Raw genomic sequence first — 20318 nt, 5'->3', positions numbered from 1 at the left:
TTTACACTTATATTTAAGAAGTTAATTAGAATCCTAAGATTTTTTTTTGCCTTTGGATGTCATGTTTGGCGACTGTTGGCACTGTTAGGGGTGACTGTTGGCACTGCCAGGGTGAATGGTGGCACTGCCAGGGGTGAATGTTGGCACTGCCAGGGGTGAATGTTGGCACTGCCAGGGGTGAATGTTGGCACTGCCAGGGGTGAATGTTGGCCACTGCCAGGGGTGAATGTTGGCCACTGCCAGGGGTGAATGTTGGCCACTGCCAGGGGTGAATGTTGGCCACTGCCAGGGGTGAATGTTGGCCACTGCCAGGGGTGAATGGTGGCACTGTCAGGGTGAATGTTGGCCACTGCCAGGGGTGAATGTTGGCCACTGCCAGGGGTGAATGTTGGCACTGCCAGGGGTGAATGTTGGCCACTGCCAGGGGTGAATGTTGGCCACTGCCAGGGGTGAATGTTGGCCACTGCCAGGGGTGAATGGTGGCACTGTCAGGGTGAATGTTGGCCACTGCCAGGGGTGAATGTTGGCCACTGCCAGGGGTGAATGTTGGCACTGCCAGAGTGAATGTTGGTCACTGCCAGGGGTGAATGTTGGCACTACCAGGGGTGAATGTTGGCCACTGCCAGGGGTGAATGTTGGCACTGCCAGGGGTGAATGTTGGCACTGCCAGGGGTGAATGGTGGCACTGTCAGGGTGAATGTTGGCCACTGCCAGGGGTGAATGTTGGCCACTGCCAGGGGTGAATGTTGGCACTGTCAGAGTGAATGTTGGCCACTGCCAGGGTGAATGTTGGCCACTGCCAGGGGTGAATGTTGGCCACTGCCAGGGGTGAATGTTGGCACTGCCAGAGTGAATGTTGGCCACTGCCAGGGGTGAATGTTGGCACTGTCAGAGTGAATGTTGGCCACTGCCAGGGGTGAATGTTGGCACTGCCAGGGGTGAATGTTGGCACTGCCAAGGGTGAATATTGGCCACTGCCAGGGGTGAATGTTGGCACTGCCAGGGTGAATGTTGGCCACTGCCAGGGTGAATGTTGGCACTGTCAGGGGTGAATGTTGGCACTGTCAGAGTGAATGTTGGCCACTGCCAGGGTGAATGTTGGCACTGCCAGGGGTGAATGTTGGCACTGCCAGGGGTGAATGTTGGCACTGCCAGGGGTGAATGTTGGCACTGTCAGGGTGAATGTTGGCCACTGCCAGGGGTGAATGTTGGCCACTGCCAGGGGTGAATGTTAGCACTGTCAGAGTGAATGTTGGCCACTGCCAGGGTGAATGTTGGCCACTGCCAGGGGTGAATGTTGGCACTGCCAGGGTGAATGTTGGCCACTGCCAGGGTGAATGTTGGCACTGTCAGGGGTGAATGTTGGCATTGTCAGAGTGAATGTTGGCCACTGCCAGGGTGAATGTTGGCATTGCCAGGGGTGAATGTTGGCACTGCCAGGGTGAATGTTGGCACTGCCAGAGTGAATGTTGGCACTGCCAGAGTGAATGTTGGCACTGTCAGAGTGAATGTTGGCCACTGTCAGGGGTGAATGTTGGCCACTGTCAGAGTGAATGTTGGCCACTGCCAGGGGTGAATGTTGGCCACTGCCAGGGTGAATGTTGGCACTGCCAGAGTGAATGTTGGCACTGCCAGGATGAATTCCCCGTGAGAGGAGAATGTCCACTCAGCACCTTAGACTGCACAAAATATTAATGAACATGGCGATTTAAGAGGGGGAAAATAGGCAGTTTGAATACCTGATGCTCGTACTGTTAGATAACAATTGATGCTGTATCTGCTGGGTACAGAGTCATCCTGCTGGGTACAGGCTGGGTACAGCAACGACGTACACAATTCTAAGAGGAACTTGGGTAGAAATGTTCACTATGAACAAGTGAATGAAGAGACATGGAGACACCGGAGACCAGAGTCTTAATTTGATTGATTAGATGAGGATGCTGTCAATAATTCAATATACAGTTTTACTTTTAAATATGGCAAAAACAACGAGTGAAATGTTATTGGTTGGTGGAAAGGCTGGGTCCAGGAGCTAAGCCCTGCTAGAACAGCTAGGTAAGTGCTTGCATGCAAGCGCGCACGCACACGTGTCCCCTCCAACCACACTGTCAGGTAGGGGTGTGTGTGCGTATATATATATATATATATATATATATATATATATATATATATATATATATATATATATATATATATATATATATATATATATATATAATATAAAATGCGACAGGTTTTTCTCTTTACTTTTTACAATTCACTGTGAAACGAATTTCCTTGTATAAAATGAAGCAGTAAACGAGTGCTCGTTACAGGGCTACAATCCGCGCTCTGACGGTCGGTCCTGCGTCATTCACTCTGGCTTCCACCCACTACGCTATCAGTTTCAATTCTTTGTTAAGCCGATTACGTGGCGGGGCGGCCTATCAGTGCCTCGACTGCCAATCCCTTTGTTAGGTGAAATATTGAATATGAAACACCATGCAAAATGTGCGGTGCTATTATATTACCTTAATGTGTGTGTGTGTGTGTGTGTGTGTGTGTGTGTGTGTGTGTGTGTGTGTGTGTGTGTGTTCAGTTATAAAGTCACTTCCCTGTACCATATATGTGTATACATTAGAGTTACGTTGACCAGACCACACACTAGAAATTGAAGGGACGACGACGTTTCGACTTGAGAATGGTCCAGGACGGACCGAAACGTCGTCGTCCCTTCAATTTCTAGTGTGTGGTCTGGTCAACATACTTCAGCCACGTTATTGTGACTCATCGCCTGCATTAGAGTTACGGTTCGTTAGATTACGAGGCGCACTTTTGCTGGACGCTGAGCAGAGGCACAGCTCCTCTTAATGATGTCTCTGATTTCGTGTCTTGAGCACCAACCCTCTGATTTATTGCAGGCGATGCGATCCATAGTCATCTGCCTCGCTGCGCCTACAGTGTGGCTTGGGGCAGTAGGGCAACTGCAATGTGGAGTTCCTGCGGATCAACACGTGTGCCTGTCGCAGACATTGGGACTTCCAAAAGAAAATCCCCTGCATGGGGAGCCAGCTCAGATGTGAAGCGAGATCGATCGCTGGGGATTGTTCTTGCTGCCAGCATAGCTGTAGCTTTTTTTGCAATTGGATTGTCCGAGCTGGATTGTTTGCTGGCTTTCAGTAGGGCTGGTCTGAGTGCAGGGTCTGCCAGTTCCCCATTTTCTGTTGCATTCCATGTAGTGTGGGGCATGCATTCCAGGCGAGTCCTCCAAGTTGTCAGAATTTCTAGAAGGCCGGAACAGCAATTTGGGTGGCAGTGCGGACACCAAGGCCACCGAGTCTGACTGGAAGCGGGGCTTCTTTCCATTGACAATCATTGCGGGATTGATTGATAACTTTTGCTAGCATGATCTTCAGTAAGATGTCGTACTCTTCAAGCTTTGGGCCGACATGTCCAGTAAGGTTAATAAACCCCACTGTGACTTGCTGTGAGATCCCGAGAAGTACCCTACACTTATGGCTATTTTATTTCTCATAGTTTGCCCTTTGTTTCCTCATAGTGTTTGGGTTTAAGGTGAGTGAGTTCTCTGTCTAGGTCCTCTTTAATGTTGTTCGGGACGTCACCATTTAACCATAGGTTGGTGCTCTCCTCTAGTTGCTGTTGAAGACTGCTAACAGCAGCAGCTTTTTTAACTAGTTAAAAATTTAAGACGTTACAAAAAAGTTACACAACCAATACAGGCGACGAGTCACAATGACGTGGCTAAAGTACAACTCGTTCTCGCAAATTTAATAAGTCAATATTGACTTATTAAATATGTGCATAGGTGACATACTTAACATAATAGTTTCCCTTGAAAAGCTTCATAGAAAACACCGACCTTACCTAACCTACTTAGTATGTTAAGATAAGCATCTTATTGCTTCGTAATTACAATTATTACCTAACCTATACCTGTAATAGGTTAAGTAACAATTGTAATTACGAAGCTATAAGATGCTTATTTTAAAATACTACGTATGCTTATTTTAAAATACTACGTTTTCTTATTTTAAAATACGTAGGTTAGGTAAGGTCGGTGTTTTCTATGAAGCTTTTCAAGGGAAACTATTATGTTTAGTATGTCACCTATGCACGCAACTAATCAGTCAATATTGACTTATTAAATTTGCGAGAACGGGTTGTAAAGTATGTTGACCAGACCACACACTAGAAGGTGAAGGGACGACGACGTTTCGGTCAGTCCTGAACCATTCTCAACTTGATTGTTATCTGGTCAACTTACACAACCAAAGTGAATGTCACCAAACTGAAATAAATCTTCCAAAATGAGACCAAATTCAAGAGGATAACCGGAAACCTGACTGAAGATATCAAGAAGAAAGTCGGTCGTCTAATACAATGATTCTCGACATTCATGTCTCCAATTATATCCAAAATTTACAATTGTGAATCGAGCTGTGCACACGCTTAAGTGTGTGCTTACCTAGTTATACTTGGTTATACTAGGGGCTCTAAACGTCCACTTTTGGAACCGGTCTTTAAACCTCCAAGCGACCGTAGTACAGGTTCCTGAAGCTTCAGGGCAATAGTATGCCTAAATGTGAAGTGCTGAATGAAGTCTGTCTCCAATATTAGATATCTCGGGACATTCCATTTGATTATCACAAGAACAGTTCCAGCCCGAGGTTGGAGTGGGACTTGATGTAAACTACGACACCAGTTCCAGCCCGAGGTTGAAGTGGGACTTGATATAAACTACGAGCCCAGTTCGAGCCCGAGGTTGGAGTGGGACTTGATGTAAACTACGAGACCAGTTCCAGCCCGAGGTTGAAGTGGGACTTGATATAAACTACGAGCCCAGTTCGAGCCCGAGGTTGGAGTGGGACTTGATGTAAACTACGAGACCAGTTCCAGCCCGAGGTTGGAGTAGGACTTGATGTAAACTAAGATTACTTCAAGAACTGAGAAAGATATCAGCTATAAAAAAAACGCCGCTGGGAGAACTCTTCCTCACAACAGAGAATAAGATACATCAGTAGACAACATGCGAGAGATGCAAGGGTTTCTGAGAAATAATTCACATCGCAGACAATGAACAGATAAGTAGATTAAACAACAATGACGGCAACAACATATCTTGTGTATATAATCCCAAATTTTTGCATCGATAGCTCTAGAAGGATGGGTGAAAAATTTTAATACCATTTGATACAGGAATATATCTGGCAAAATATGAAAATAATACAAAAGATATTCTTCGAAGTAATGTTGCGAGGGTAAAGGGAATTTAGAGGACAAGATATACAAACAGATCTGAGCACTTACGAGATTGTATATCTCTAGTCCCCTGTCATACGTCGTAATCTCAATGGGGATATATACCAAGAAATTCTTCCCCCCCTGCCTGGTCCAAATTCTCGAATCGAGAACTGGGGAAACTGTGGGGGAATATACCCACCTTTTTTTTAGCGTATTAGGGAGATGGAGAGCGAGGTAAGGAGTTCGGGGAGAAGTGGTGGTGGTGGTGATGGGTTTGTTGTCGTCGGAGTATTGGTTGACGGGGGAGTGAAGACAGGTGCATTACAGGTGAGGGTTGGTTGGGTGAGGACAGGAATTAAAGGTAACGGAGAGGGCTGTGAGAACAGGTATGTGTGTGGGGGGGGAGGGGGAAGGACTGGTGTTTGATGGCATAAATCAGGGGCGAGGTAAGCTTGGATAGGTGTGGAGGGGTGGTGGGTTAGGATAGGTGTGGAGGGGTGGTGGGTTAGGATAGGTGTGGGGTGGTGGTGGGTAAGGGCATGATATGGGGGCACTTACCCATCAGTACCGGCCTACCACTCACTTCAGGGACGTAATGTCAGGCTCATTATACCCCGCCTACTAGCCTTGTTGTACTTGTCTTATAATATAACTATTCTGACTTTTGAAGTTCTTTGTTAAATCTGGCTGTAAATTTGTTGCTTGAGGTTGTTTCCACAACTTCTGTTTAGAGCATCCCACATATATATATATATATATATATATATATATATATATATATATATATATATATATATATATATATATATATATATATATATATATGCGAACAAGCCTGAATGGTCCCCAGGACAATATGCAACTGAAAACTCACACCCCAGAAGTGACTCGAACCCATACTCCCAGGAGCCACGCAACTGGTATGTACAAGACGCCTTAATCCACTTGACCATCACGACCGGACATAATGAGGTGATAGCCGAGGCTATTTGAACCACCCCACCGCCGGCACTCGGATAGTAATCTTGGGCATAGCATTTTACCAAATCACCTCATTCTTTGAGGTGAATCATCCTCCTGGGGACCATTCAGGCTTGTTCGCATTTGTGTTCCTCACGTGTGCCCCAAAGAATGAGGTGATTTGGTAAAATGCTATGCCCAAGATTACTATCCGAGTGCCGGCGGTGGGGTGGTTCAAATAGCCTCGGCTATCACCTCATTATGTCCGGTCGTGATGGTCAAGTGGATTAAGGCGTCTTGTACATACCAGTTGCGTGGCTCCTGGGAGTATGGGTTCGAGTCACTTCTGGGGTGTGAGTTTTCAGTTGCATATTGTCCTGGGGACCATTCAGGCTTGTTCGCATTTGTGTTCCTCACGTGTGCCCCAAAGAATGAGGTGATTTGGTAAAATGCTATGCCCAAGATTACTATCCGAGTGCCGGCGGTGGGGTGGTTCAAATAGCCTCGGCTATCACCTCATTATGTCCGGTCGTGATGGTCAAGTGGATTAAGGCGTCTTGTACATACCAGTTGCGTGGCTCCTGGGAGTATGGGTTCGAGTCACTTCTGGGGTGTGAGTTTTCAGTTTTATATATATATATATATATATATATATATATATATATATATATATATATATATATATATATATATATATATATATATATTATAATCATAAACTAATTTGCAATTTCTAGCTTTCACTTATGTCCCCCTCGTTCTAATTTCTCTAAATTTGAAGGACTGTTTTTGGCCACTGTGTGTAATCCCCTCCCATCCTCCCCAGTATCTTGTATGTTGGGATCATATCCCCTGAGTTTCTTCTCTTCACTTGGGTTGGGAGATCTAGTTCCCTTAACTTATCCTCTTACCTCTGGTGACTGTGTTGGATCTGTTATCCACTCCATCATCTCTCTCTCTCTCTCTCTCTCTCTCTCTCTCTCTCTCTCTCTCTCTCTCTCTCTCTCTCTCTCTCTCTCTCTCTCTCTCTCTCTCTCTCTCTCTCTCTCTCTCTCTCTCTCTTTCTCTCTTTCTCTCTCTCTCTCTCTCTCTCTCTTCTCTCTCTCTTCTCTCTCCTCTCTTATATCTTGTTGCCGTCACACATTGCCCTCTTGGCTGCTATTTTGTGCAAGTAAACTTTCTGAATGTCAATTTGTGATCGCTTCTTAAGTTAGGAGAGAGCAGAACACACCCTGAGGAAAAGGGACAAAATGTTTCTTAAATTCTGTTTACCCAAGACGGGGACAGACCAGGCACAGGAGCGGGGCTGTGAGAATGACGTTGTTGTTTTTAGATTTATCTACTCAGAACGAAATATCCATGTAGCACGGGCTAAAGTGAGCCCGTAACTGAGTTTGGTTGTTAGCGATAACCTTGTTACTGTGATATTTGGGTCAGAGTTTTAAATGGAGGTGGGGTTTCCTCCTTTTTTCCCGTTTTTTTTTTCGCTTCTGATTTAGTGCACTGGTTTTAGTCTTGTTTTAGTAACATTATCTTGGTGGCGGATGTAGATGCAGAATGTTCACTAGTGAGTCCCATTCTTCAACGGCTTTTCTAATCATTGTAGTGGCTGTGGAATGTGCGTCGAATGCAGCTGTTGTCGTTGGATTAATGTTGAGTTTGATGCGCAGGGCTTCAGTAGCTTCACATTCCAGTAAGTAGTGCAATAGTGGCGCCTCTGCTTCTGTTCCACAGATATGACACTCTTTAACTATTGGGTTTATTACCTCCCAGCAGCACTTGTAACCAAGTCTGAGTCTGTGTATGGCTACTGCAATGTCTCTGGATATCTTAATGTGCAATATAGTCGTAATGGCTTGACTCTTTCCCCCTGATAATTCCCTCCCTCCATCTCTACTCCCTCCTAGCCTCACGTCTACTCCTCCGTCTATCTCTACTCCCTCCTAGCCTCACGTCTACTCCTCCGTCCATCTCTACTCCCTCCTAGCCTCACGTCTACTCCTCCGTCCATCTCTACTCCCTCCTAGCCTCACGTCTACTCCTCCGTCCATCTCTACTCCCTCCTAGCCTCACGTCTACTCCTCCGTCCATCTCTACTCCCTCCTAGCCTCACGTCTACTCCTCCGTCCATCTCTACTCCCTCCTAGCCTCACGTCTACTCCTCCGTCCATCTCTACTCCCTCCTAGCCTCACGTCTACTCCTCCCTCCATCTCTACTCCCTCCTAGCCTCCTCCAGGACCTATAATTCTCACGTTCATTATAAGTATGGCGGGAAAAAACCAGTTAATTACCAGCCACAGGGAGACCGGTAAATTTACTGGGAGTCATTTTTGCTGGTAGAATTACGATTTCACCCAGCGAACGCAATCCCAGGGTCGAGCCCCGCTCCTCCTTCCCTCTTGGACGAGTTCCCTCTTCTCGATTTCTCGCTCGCTTCACCTCACTCGTCACCTCATTCTCTCATCTCATCTCTCTCTCTCTCCCTCACCACATTTCCTGGGCGTGCTAAGCGAGATGTTATCGGTTTGAACTAAATATGTGATGTGTTCGGTTTAGCAGCGATAAAAGCGACGGAATGTCTTTGTGTTCGGTTAGGCAGACCACCTAAGCTTAACAAGGAAGGGAATGTCCTCTTGAAGCTACACAATTACTGGTACTTAACCGAACATGTGCTATGGAAGGTCCCAAACAACGCATAGCGGTTTGGGACCTTCCGCAGTCAAACAAAGACTGCTATGGGCGTCGCTGTGATAGCGCCTGCTATGGGCATCGCTGTGATAGCGCCTACTATGGACACGTCTGTGATAGCACCTGCTATGGACACGTCTGTGATAGCGCCTGCTATGAACACGTCTGTGATAGCACCTGCTATGCGACAGTACCAGAATTGAGTATCATAGCTGCAAGGCGCAAGTGGTGGCATTGTAGTGCCATTATCGCAGTGTTTGGTTAAAGTGCCAACCCCCTGGTTCGTGCCTGCACACAACTGCCTGGAAGCCGGCAGCTGCAGCAGCCGCGTTTGGCTGCTTATGAAACAACCTGCGTTCTGATTGGCCGGTCAGGTCACGTGGGGAACTGTGCCGTCGGTTGAATTTAAACAGTGGGCAGAGAAAAGTGTGTGAGGGAAGAATGTTTGAGCACGAGGGTGAGGAGGACTGAGAGAGAGAGAGAGAAGGGGCATTGAGAGAGAAGGCATAAGAGCTGGAAAAGAAGGAAAAAAAGTGAAAGATAAAAGGGGGGGGGAGGGATAGAAGGAATGTCGAGTCGAAGAAGAGGAATGACGAGAAGATAGAATGGAAAAAAGGGATTAAGGTGATATGATAAAGTGGGGGAAAGGAAAGTGGTGGTGGAAGGGTAAGAACTAGAGGGAGAGAGCAATAATGAACGAGAGGTAATATAGCAACCAGAAACAGATAGATAATAACGAGACTGACTGTGTCTACCTCCATCTAATTACTCAATCTCTCCTCCATCCAACTAAATACCCCAGAAGTTGGTAGAACTTGGGACAACACCCCTGAGGGCTGTAAGCACCCCGAGATGCGCCCCCAATAACTCTCGATATTTGCACAAACTTTGCTTCAGTTCTGAACTAAGTTCAGAACGGTAGTAGACTTGCTGGATGTTCACTAGTCTGTTATATTGGCCTGAAACGCCCTCTCCCATGGCCCTAAAAACCTCAAGAAGAGAGAGCCAGAGAGAGAGAGAGAGAGAGAGAGAGACAGAAAGAGGGAGAGAGCGAGCCAGAGAGAGAGATATCTAACCACATTCTGCTCAGCCTCTGCGTCTCTCTCCCTCTCAAAAAGCCTTTTTCTTCCTTCTCATGTTAGCATGTCTCCTCCGGTGACTCTGAAGGCGATCAGCCGAAGCTGGTGGAGGTCTCCGCCACTCCACCAGCCGGGAAGGAGGAATCGAACCAGTCTCTCCTCTCTGGATCCCAACCACACACGTGTTTGGGGGCTGCGTGGCAACCCAGTATTACTCTCCATGCTATGTTTTGGTTCAAGTTGCTAATCACAACAGTGAGATGTATCAGGGCAACATCAAAGCTTGGTACATGCAGCGGACAGGCACCGGCAGTGGATAGGCAACGGCAGTGGATAGGCAACGGCAGTGGATAGGCAACGGCAGTGGATAGGCAACGGCAGTGGACAGGCAACGGCAGTGGACAGGCAACGGCAGTGGACAGGCAACGGCAGTGGATAGGCAACGGCAGTGGACAGGCAACGGCAGTGGACAGGCAACGGCATCGGACAGGCAACGGCAGTGGATAGGCAACGGCAGTGGATAGGCAACGGCAGTGGATAGGCAACGGCAGTGGATAGGCAACGGCAGTGGATAGGCAACGGCAGTGGATAGGCAATGGCAGTGGACAGGCAACGGCAGTGGACAGGCAACGGCAGCGGACAGGCAACGGCAGCGGACAGGCAACGGCAGCGGACAGGCAGCAACAGTGAACGAGCAGCAACAGTGAACGAGCCAGTGCATGTAACAAGCCGGGTCCTCCCAAGACTCGTTTATAGGAAAGTTAAGTTCCTAATTAATGTGAATAATCCAAAGGAGTGAGCAATTATATTTTTCCCCAACAACGCAAAACTAATTTTGAATATAAAAATCGAGGAGGACTGTAGCAAGTTACCCAAATATATCCTGACAAACTTCAGAAGTAGGCAGTCACTGGATGTTAGACATTAACCCCAAAAAAGTGTAATGTAATGTAGATAGAAGACGAAGATTAAATATACAGTATAACTGGCATATATAAGATGGACAAGGATAGCATCTTTATATATTGTGAAAACAGAAAAGGGTACAGGTGGAAGCTGGAAACGGAAGAGGGTCACGAACCGTATGGAAACTGTCGAGTGCCACAGCGAGGCGGACACCAAATTGCAATGATATTAAAGTAGAAGTTCTAAAAGCCACCTCCATCAACATCTCCAAGAATAAATACGACTTAAGAAATTAAAAACGATAATAAATATATGCAGTAGGTACAGAAAGGATCGGGAGCCGGTCGGCCGAGCGGACAGCACACTGGACTTGTGATCCTGTGGTACCGGGTTCGATCCCGGGCGCTGGCGAGAAACAATGGGCATAGTTTCTTTCACCTTATGTCCCTGTTACCTAGCAGTAAAATAGGTACCTGGATGTTAGTCAGCTGTCACGGGCTGCTTCCTGGGGGTGGAGGCCTGGTCGAGGACCGGGCCGCGGGGACACTAAAAAGCCCCGAAATCATCTCAAGATAACTCAAGGATTAATAGGCAGGTCAAAGAAAACCTAAATCATACAACACCCCCCCCTAAATCATACAACACCCCCCCCCTAAATCATACAACACCCCCCCCCTAAATCATACAACACCCCCCCCCTAAATCATACAACACCCCCCCCCCTAAATCATACAACACCCCCCCCCCCTAAATCATACAACCCCCCCTAAATCATACAACCCTCCCTAAATCATACAACCCCCCCCCCTAAATCATACAACCCCCCCCCCCTAAATCATACAACCCCCCCCCCTAAATCATACATCACCCCCCCCTAAATCATACAACCCCCCCCCCCCCCCTTTGTCAAGTGTTCGAAAAACAGTCCTGTCGGCTGAGCGCATCCGAACGTGTGGGGGGTCCGGTTGTCTGGCAATATCCGGCTTCCGTGCTCAAGTTCCTGAACGCACCGGACCAACACAATGGGAAGGATTTTTTGGCTTGCTTTTCATTCACTGTTCTTATCGTCTTATCGTCCTATCGTCTAACCTGTTATTATTTCTAATGAAAACCTTTATCAAATATTTTTTTGTGGTTTACGTGTCTTGTGCGTGTAAACAAAATTCCATTATTTCGGCAAGAGAAGTGTTCATTGATAACATGTGTTCTCCCAAGATGTTGTGAACACCCAGAGTGGTAACATCCTGCTTGTAACATCAGCAACACAGTTTGAAGTGTAGATATGATAGAGCCCAGTAGGCTGAGAAGCGGGACCAAGGAGCCAAAGCTCAACCCCCGCAAGCACAACTAGGCGAGTACACACACACACACACACACACACACACACACACACACACACACACACACACACACACACACACACACCTGTGTTACCGTGGGTAACGAACCCCGGCGTGGAAGGATTTTCAAGCGGCAGTGAAAAATTTCAGAGATGATCTCCCAGCAGAGAGGAGGATGTTGCCTCTCGTCCTCTACATCCGGCTTCTCACCGGTGTGATTCCCTGCTCGCTTCCCTCTCCAAATCCCCGATTCTTTACTCCCTCTTATCCCTCTCTGGATCAGTCATCCTTACCCATTCCTGCCACATCTCTGGAGTACAAATTCCTGTGATATATATATATATATATATATATATATATATATATATATATATATATATATATATATATATATATATATATATATATGTCGTACCTAGTAGCCAGAACGCACTTCTCAGCCTACTATGCAAGGCCCAATTTGCCTAATAAGCCAAGTTTTCCTGAATTAATTGTTTTTCGACTACCTAACCTACCTAATCTAACCTAACCTAACTTTTTCGGCTACCTAACCAAACCTAACCTACAAAGATAGGTTAGGTTAGGTTAGGTAGGGTTGGTTAGGTTAGGTCATATAACTACGTTAATTTTAACTCCAATAAAGAAAAATGACCTCATACATTATGAAATGGGTAGCTTTATCATTTCATAAGAAAAAAATTTGAGTAAATATATTATTTCATGAAATCTTGACTTATTAGGCAAATTGGGCCTTGCATAGTAGGCTGAGAAGTGCGTTCTGGCTACTAGGTACGACATATATATATATATATATATATATATATATATATATATATATATATATATATATATATATATATATATATATAATATATATTCTGGGCTGCTACAATGGGTCGAATCTTTAATGCCTCATTTACAGTTCTGTTTAAAAAGCTGATGCTTGTAAATCATTTTCAAGAAGCTTCACATGAATGTGATATTCAGTTCGATTCAAGCACGTTCCAGGAATTGAACTGATGAAGCAGTGGTGGCCATTCTCACAGACTGTTGTGGGGTGGTGGATGCAGGAGCGGGTGTCACGCCCTTCCGGCGGTTGTAGGCCAATGGCTGGTTGAGTGGCAGGTACGCTACTGTGTTGGTACCCCTGGCGGCTGAGGGTATGGTCTATGGTGCGTGATTTGAAGCTTCGTTCGAACGCTGTTTGTGGATCTTCGAAGCTTAACATGCTGGAGAGGGAAGGGAGGTGGGGACTCATTCGGCGCGCGGTGCTTGAGTCTGTCATTGTGTGTGTGTGTGTGTGTGTGTGTGTGTGTGTGTGTGTGTGTGTGTGTGTGTGTGTGTGTTTCTCCCACTCCCTCGTTCCTTCTTTCGTGTCTCATCCCCGTTCCCTCCCATTTTCCTAATCCATCTCTCTCTCTCTCTGTCTCTCTCTCTCTCTCTCTCTCTCTCTCTCTCTCTCTCTCTCTCTCTCTCTCTCTCTCTCTCTCTCTCTCTCTCTCTCTCTCTCTCTCTCTCTGTCTCTCTCTCTCTCTCTGTCTCTCTCTCTCTCTGTCTCTCTCTCTCTCTGTCTCTCTCTCTCTCTCTCTGTCTCTCTCTCTCTCTCTCTCTCTCTCTCTCTCTCTCTCTCTCTCTCTCTCTCTCTCTCTCTCTCTCTCTCTCTCTCTCTCTCTCTCTCTCTCTCTGTCTCTCTCTCTCTCTGTCTCTCTCTCTCTCTCTCTCTCTCTCTCTCTCTCTCTCTCTCTCTCTCTGTCTCTCTCTCTCTCTGTCTCTCTCTCTCTCTGTCTCTCTCTCTCTCTCTCTCTCTCTCTCTCTCTCTCTCTCTCTCTCTCTCTCTCTCTCTCTCTCTCTCTCTCTCTCTCTCTCTCTCTCTCTCTCTCTCCACTATGCCTCAGAGCAGGCCATCTTATCTCTCTTAAGGGCATTATTGTCGACTGTGAAAGCCTCCGGCGCCATCTTCCTCCTCCTGGCCAGATAAGAAGGAACTGACTTTATCCTTTTGCTCGATTTCCATTTTTTTTCTGAGAATTCTTTTGATTAGCTGGAGCGTTGCGTCCTGGTGACTGTTAACAGGAGCATTGCGACCTGGTGACTGTTATTAACAGGAGCGTTGCGTCCTGGTGACTGTTAACAGGAGCATTGCGACCTGGTGACTGTTATTAACAGGAGCGTTGCGACCTGGTGACTGTTAGTAACAGGAGCGTGGCGTCCTGGTGACTGTTATTAACAGGAGCGTTGCGACCTGGTGACTGTTAGTAACAGGAGCGTGGCGTCCTGGTGACTGTTATTAACAGGAGCGTGGCGTTCTGGTGACTGTTAGTAACAGGAGTGTGGCGTCCTGGTGACTGTTAATAACAGGAGCGTTGCATTAAAGGCAAGGTTCCTCAAACTGCAAGGCACCGTCCCATTAGCGAGGCCTGTCCCATTAACGAGGCCCGGTCCCATTAGCGAGGCCCGGTCCCATTAGCGAGGCCGGTCCCCTTAGTGAGGCCTGTCCCATTAACGAGGCCCGGTCCCATTAGCGAGGCCCGGTCCCATTAGCGAGGCCCGGTTCCATTAGCGAGGCCCGGTTCCATTAGCGAGGCCCGGTTCCATTAGCGAGGCCCGGTTCCATTAGCGAGGCCCGGTCCCATTAGCGAGGCCCGGTCCCATTAGCGAGGCCCGGTCCCATTAGCGAGGCCCGGTCCCATTAGCGAGGCCCGGTCCCATTAGCGAGGCCCGGTCCCATTAGCGAGGCCCGGTCCCCTTAGCGAGGCCCGGTCCCCTTAGCGAGGCCCGGTCCCCTTAGCGAGGCCCGGTCCCATTAGCGAGGCCGGTCCCATTAGCGAGGCCCGGTCCCATTAGCGAGGCCGGTCCCCTTAGTGAGGCCTGTCCCATTAACGAGGCCCGGTCCCATTAGCGAGGCCCGGTCCCATTAGCGAGGCCCGGTCCCATTAGCGAGGCCCGGTCCCATTAGCGAGGCCCGGTCCCATTAGCGAGGCCCGGTTCCATTAGCGAGGCCCGGTTCCATTAGCGAGGCCCGGTCCCATTAGCGAGGCCCGGTCCCATTAGCGAGGCCCGGTCCCATTAGCGAGGCCCGGTCCCATTAGCGAGGCCCGGTCCCCTTAGCGAGGCCCGGTCCCCTTAGCGAGGCCCGGTCCCCTTAGCGAGGCCGGTCCCATTAGCGAGGCCCGGTCCCATTAGCGAGGCCCGGTCCCCTTAGCGAGGCCCGGTCCCATTAGCGAGGCCCGGTCCCCTTAGCGAGGCCGGTCCCATTAGCGAGGCCCGACCCATTAACGAATCACAAAAAATAAATAAAAATGGGTCGCTACAGGCAGGAAACCAAAAAAAATATATATATGAATAAGCAAGTGTGACCCCCCCCCCTCCCGTTCTCGCCCATTACTTACCATTGCAATTTAGGAGAGTGATGGTTTAGCCTCGTTAACCAGGCGATTGGTGCCGTCTGGTGAGCAAAGTCAGAACTACAGAACGTCAATAACTGTGTGTTCTGGCCTTAAATTCTCGCTATAGTTTTTCCCCATTGATTTTGCCTGTAATTAGGTTAGGTCTTGGCAATTAAAATCCAACAGTAGTTATGTTATATGTATATACATATGTGGGCTAATGATACAAACGGAAATGTTTATAGATAATGGCATTTATTTGATCGTTTCCAATCTGCAATATTTTGATGGTTCTTGTTGACAAAGTGTGCAAGAGTGTGCAAGATTGCGCAGGATTGCGGAGTGCGATGCACCTGCTCAGTGTTGCAAGGATACCACGTGGTTTTCCATTGTGTTCTACTAAGTAAACCTTCGTAAATAGGTGAAAACGTGAACAAATCCACAAGGGCCGTGACGAGGATTCGAACCTACGTCCAAGAGCATTCCAGACGCTGCCTTAATCGACTGAGCTACGACATGGTATAAGAATTGTAACCAGAAATTCTACTGAATTTACTTGGATCCTGCAGCCTCTCCTGCGGCCAGCCACTTGGGCTGGACGGTAGAGCGACGGTCTCGCTTCATGCAGGTCGGCGTTCAATCCCCCGACCGTCCAAGTGCTTGGAGCACCATTCTTTTCCCCCCGTCCCATCCCAAATCCTTATCCTGACTCCTTCCAAGTGCTACATAGTCGTAATGGTTTGGCGCTTTCCCCCCCTGATAGTTCCCTTCCTGCGCCCCTTGTGGATTTGTTCATTTGATGCATCACGCTATTGTGATTTGTGAGTAGCATGATACATGCTATTTTTTGCTTTTAGATGCCAAGCGCCTTCGGGAGATTAATTGTTGATAATTTTTAGTACCCCTCTAATGAATAGGCTAAAATTAACTAAATCTCAAAAAACCATGTTTTTTTTCGCTCAATTTGAGTCACCAGTCGATTTAGAATCGTGAATTACATTTAGAAAATGTTTTAAAATTTAGAAATCTCGAGGAGGGAAATTACAGTAGTTTCCCGTGCGGATTTTTTTGTTCTTTTTAATTAACAGTAAAGAAAAGCCTTTTGGGTAAAAAATCCCAGTGATTTTCAACGCCCTGAATTGAGTTAAAGTTTGATCCAGAGGTGGAGTCTGAATTGCTGCAGCTTAGTGAGCCGGTCGGCCGAGCGGACAGCACGCTGGATTTGTGATCCTGTGGTCCTGGGTTCGATCCCAGGCGCCGGCGAGAAACAATGGGCAGAGTTTCTTTCACCCTATGCCCCTGTTACCTAGCAGTAAATAGGTACCTGGATGTTAGTCAGCTGTCACGGGCTGCTTCCTGGGGGTGGAGGCCTGGTCGAGGACCGGGCCGCGGGGACACTAAAGCCCCGAAATCATCTCAAGATAACCTCAAGAAGATAGTAAGTTATTAACAATTGAAGAATGATTTTTGAACAATTAAATTTGACTCAATCGACTTGAGAATGGTCCAGGACGGACCGAAACGTCGTCGTCCCTTCAACTTCTAGTGTGTGGTCTGGTCAACAAATTAAATTTGACATCATTTTGATTAATATTAAGCCCCAATCACTTGGACTAGACGGTAGAGCGACGGTCTCGCTTCATGCAGATCGGCGTTCAATCCCCCGACCGTCCCAAGTGGTTGGGCTCCATCCCCCCCCCCCGGCCCATCCCAGATCCTTATCCTGATATCTTCCCAGTGCTATATAGTCGTAATGGCCTGGCGCTTTCTCCTGGTAATGCCCTTAATTAAGGTTAAAGGAGAATTTTCACTTTTAAGAAAAGTGATATATTGATATTTTCTTTTACTACTTGGATATTCCCCATTAACTTTCTTAAAGACGAAAGATAGCAATAAGCTCAACAGTGAACCAGACACGCGTATAGCACTGTCTTCTTGTCACCCTGTCGTAGCTCAGTGGATTAAGGCAGTGTCTGGGATGCTCCCGGACGCAGGTTCGAATCCTCGTCACGGCCCTTGTGGATTTGTTCACTGTCTTCGTGTATTTCAATTTGGAATTAAATATTTACGAACAAACATATACATCCTTCTCATTAAATTAAAAAAAATGTAATTTTTTTACCATGTTTCTCTCTTGGTAGAATTTCATACAAAACATTTTGTATTGTTCTATATTCCTTAAAACACTTACGGGCTATTCATACCCATGCCACCTCTTGGGTGGCTTAATCTTTATCAATCAATCATCAATCCTCAAAAATAGAAATACGTAATTTAATTGAATAGCTTCCATCAATAACTAATGACCTCTAAGGACCTCCACGCTGGTGCCGCATATTCTAGAATTGGTCTGATGTGTGTTATTCAGTATATGATACTGTATTCAAATTCCTAATGGCTGCTTTTTATATTAACCCGACCTTCCGTATACAGCTGAAAAAAATCTTTTGAAGAGGGCTGCTAGTGACACGTTCAGTACAGTTTCAATCACCTGTTGTGACCCAGATATATATATCTTGTAACAAAGTTCAAATAAAGTAAATATATATGTGTACACACAAAAGAATGGGGGTGGTAGGAGAAGATAATATTAGTGTTCAGTGAGAAACCACAGGGTCTCCTCTGAATACTTTTTATTTTCTTCTCCGAGGCTATGGGTCCCCACATTGGCACCAGAGGTGGTACCCTCACAAACTTTTATATATATATATATTAATTGATTCCTATATTATATAAATATATATATATATATATATATTTATATAATATAGGAATCAATTAATAGATTCTCCCTTACCCGGATATGCCACTCACCCCCACCAACTTACATAATCCACCAAGAGGTCACCACTACCACATTGAAAGGAGGTAGAGACTACCAACCCACGACATATTTCCACCAGCTGATGTGGTAAGCTCCCACTCGTCCAGATTGGCTTGCAGGATAGAGCTTACCCCATTCTATCCTGACCTATCCTGAAACACCCCCCTTCCCTTCTCGTTTTGAACCAATATCTCCACTCGCAAATCCACATCTGGTCCTCTACAGATGACAAACCATTGTGTTCAAGACAGTTCTGACTGTCGCTACTGGACATCACTGAATTCCTGCCCCCTTGCTGCATTATTATAATTTGGTGAAATACTCGGTCGGTATCGTGGTCTGGCGTCTCGGATATCGCGACAATAGCCACTCAGATATCGCGACAATAGCCACTCAGATATCGCGACAATAGCCACTCTGATATCGCGACAATAGCCACTCAGATATCGCGACAATAGCCACTCGGATATCGCGACAATAGCCACTCAGATATCGCGACAATAGCCACTCTGATATCGCGACAATAGCCACTCGGATATCGCGACAATAGCCACTCAGATATCGCGACAATAGCCACTCTGATATCGCGACAATAGCCACTCAGATATCGCGACAATAGCCACTCAGATATCGCGACAATAGCCACTCTGATATCGCGACAATAGCCACTCAGATATCGCGACAATAGCCACTCAGATATCGTGACAATACCCACTCTGATATCGCGACAATAGCCACTCTGATATCGCGACAATAGCCACTCAGATATCGCAACAATAGCCGCTCCAAACACAGTCCCATTCATACACTAATCAACCCTTCCAATGCCCCATATAATTTGCGGCAGAATTTACTACTATATTCCTATACATTTGGGTCACAACACATGAGAGTACATCTTGAGTACATCTATTTGAGAACATCTTATGAGTATATTTAGGTGAGTGCATCTGGGTAAGTGCAAGGATACACTCATTCGTCGAAGCCGTCGGCTGTCGCTTTCTTGAATTAAATCTTCTTAATATTCAGTGATGAATGGGAAGCTCCCCAACTGTCTGTGTGGAAATCTGAGAAGCGCGGGCTGGAACCTGGTTTTTATCTCTCGGTCTTTCTCGTTCTCTTAGGCTATTGCTCGCTCTCACTCTCGCCTTTTCTCTTGCACTCTCCCGCTCGCTCGCTTCTTATTACACACACACACACACACACACACACACACACACACACACACACACACACACACACACACACACACACTCACTCTCACACTCTCACACTCACACACACACAGATAGTATTCACGAACGAGACCACAAAAGAGGCAATCTTATCCAGGAAGAGTAAACTTCTACATGTAATGGAATTCAGAGATGTTTTTCTGCACAGGGCCTTGACGAGGGAAGATCGTCAAGGCAGCAAAAGCAAAGAAAAGGTGGAAAGAGAGGTATAAGGGACTGTAGGAGTCACAGACTTCAGAATAGTAATGTCACTAACATCCGAGGGGGAGTGGGGAACCCTCCAACAGCAGGCCAGGAGAAAGAAGTGTAGAAGAAACCTAAATTTCCCGCTGTCTCAACTCTAATAATTTTCTAATTTTCCACCCCAAACAGCATCTACACCTCTCCAACCCTTAGAGGCCCTCTTCATCCCCCATTCCTGCCCTATTTCCCCACCCCCATGGTCTCCCTATTTCCTCCATACAGGGAGGGAACAGAAAAAACACACACACCATGGTGGGGGGTTCCTGGTTGTCCTCGCTCGGGAAACGATTTATGGCCCCTAATGACTGAGGAAGCTACTGTTTTGTCCCTTCTTGCAGGGACAGCTAGGCATATGTTGACAAACAGCGGGAGGTTTTGCCATGCTTGGGTTGTTCCCGGAGAGTCGTTAACCTTT

The 20318-nt window shown here is 46.8% G+C and overlaps 2 protein-coding genes across 3 annotated transcripts in view; one reads left to right on the top strand and one right to left on the bottom strand.

The window, feature by feature from the left end:
- LOC138353170 (PML-RARA-regulated adapter molecule 1-like) overlaps positions 1-2914 on the bottom strand; it is a 109619-nt gene extending 106705 nt beyond the window's left edge. Inside the window, exon 1 of the mRNA XM_069306039.1 lies at positions 2884-2914. Coding sequence (XP_069162140.1) covers positions 2884-2914 — 31 coding nt within the window. The remainder of the gene's footprint in view (positions 1-2883) is intronic.
- Positions 1-20318, top strand: part of LOC123770698 (macrophage mannose receptor 1-like) — a 235825-nt gene that overhangs the window by 131274 nt on the left and 84233 nt on the right. The window lies entirely within an intron of this gene.

The sequence above is a fragment of the Procambarus clarkii genome, chromosome 56 (assembly GCF_040958095.1).
Source record: "Procambarus clarkii isolate CNS0578487 chromosome 56, FALCON_Pclarkii_2.0, whole genome shotgun sequence".
Taxonomy (NCBI): Eukaryota; Metazoa; Arthropoda; class Malacostraca; order Decapoda; family Cambaridae; genus Procambarus; species Procambarus clarkii.
Note: the sequence above shows the minus strand (reverse complement) of the source record. Positions and strands in the feature narration are given on the sequence as shown.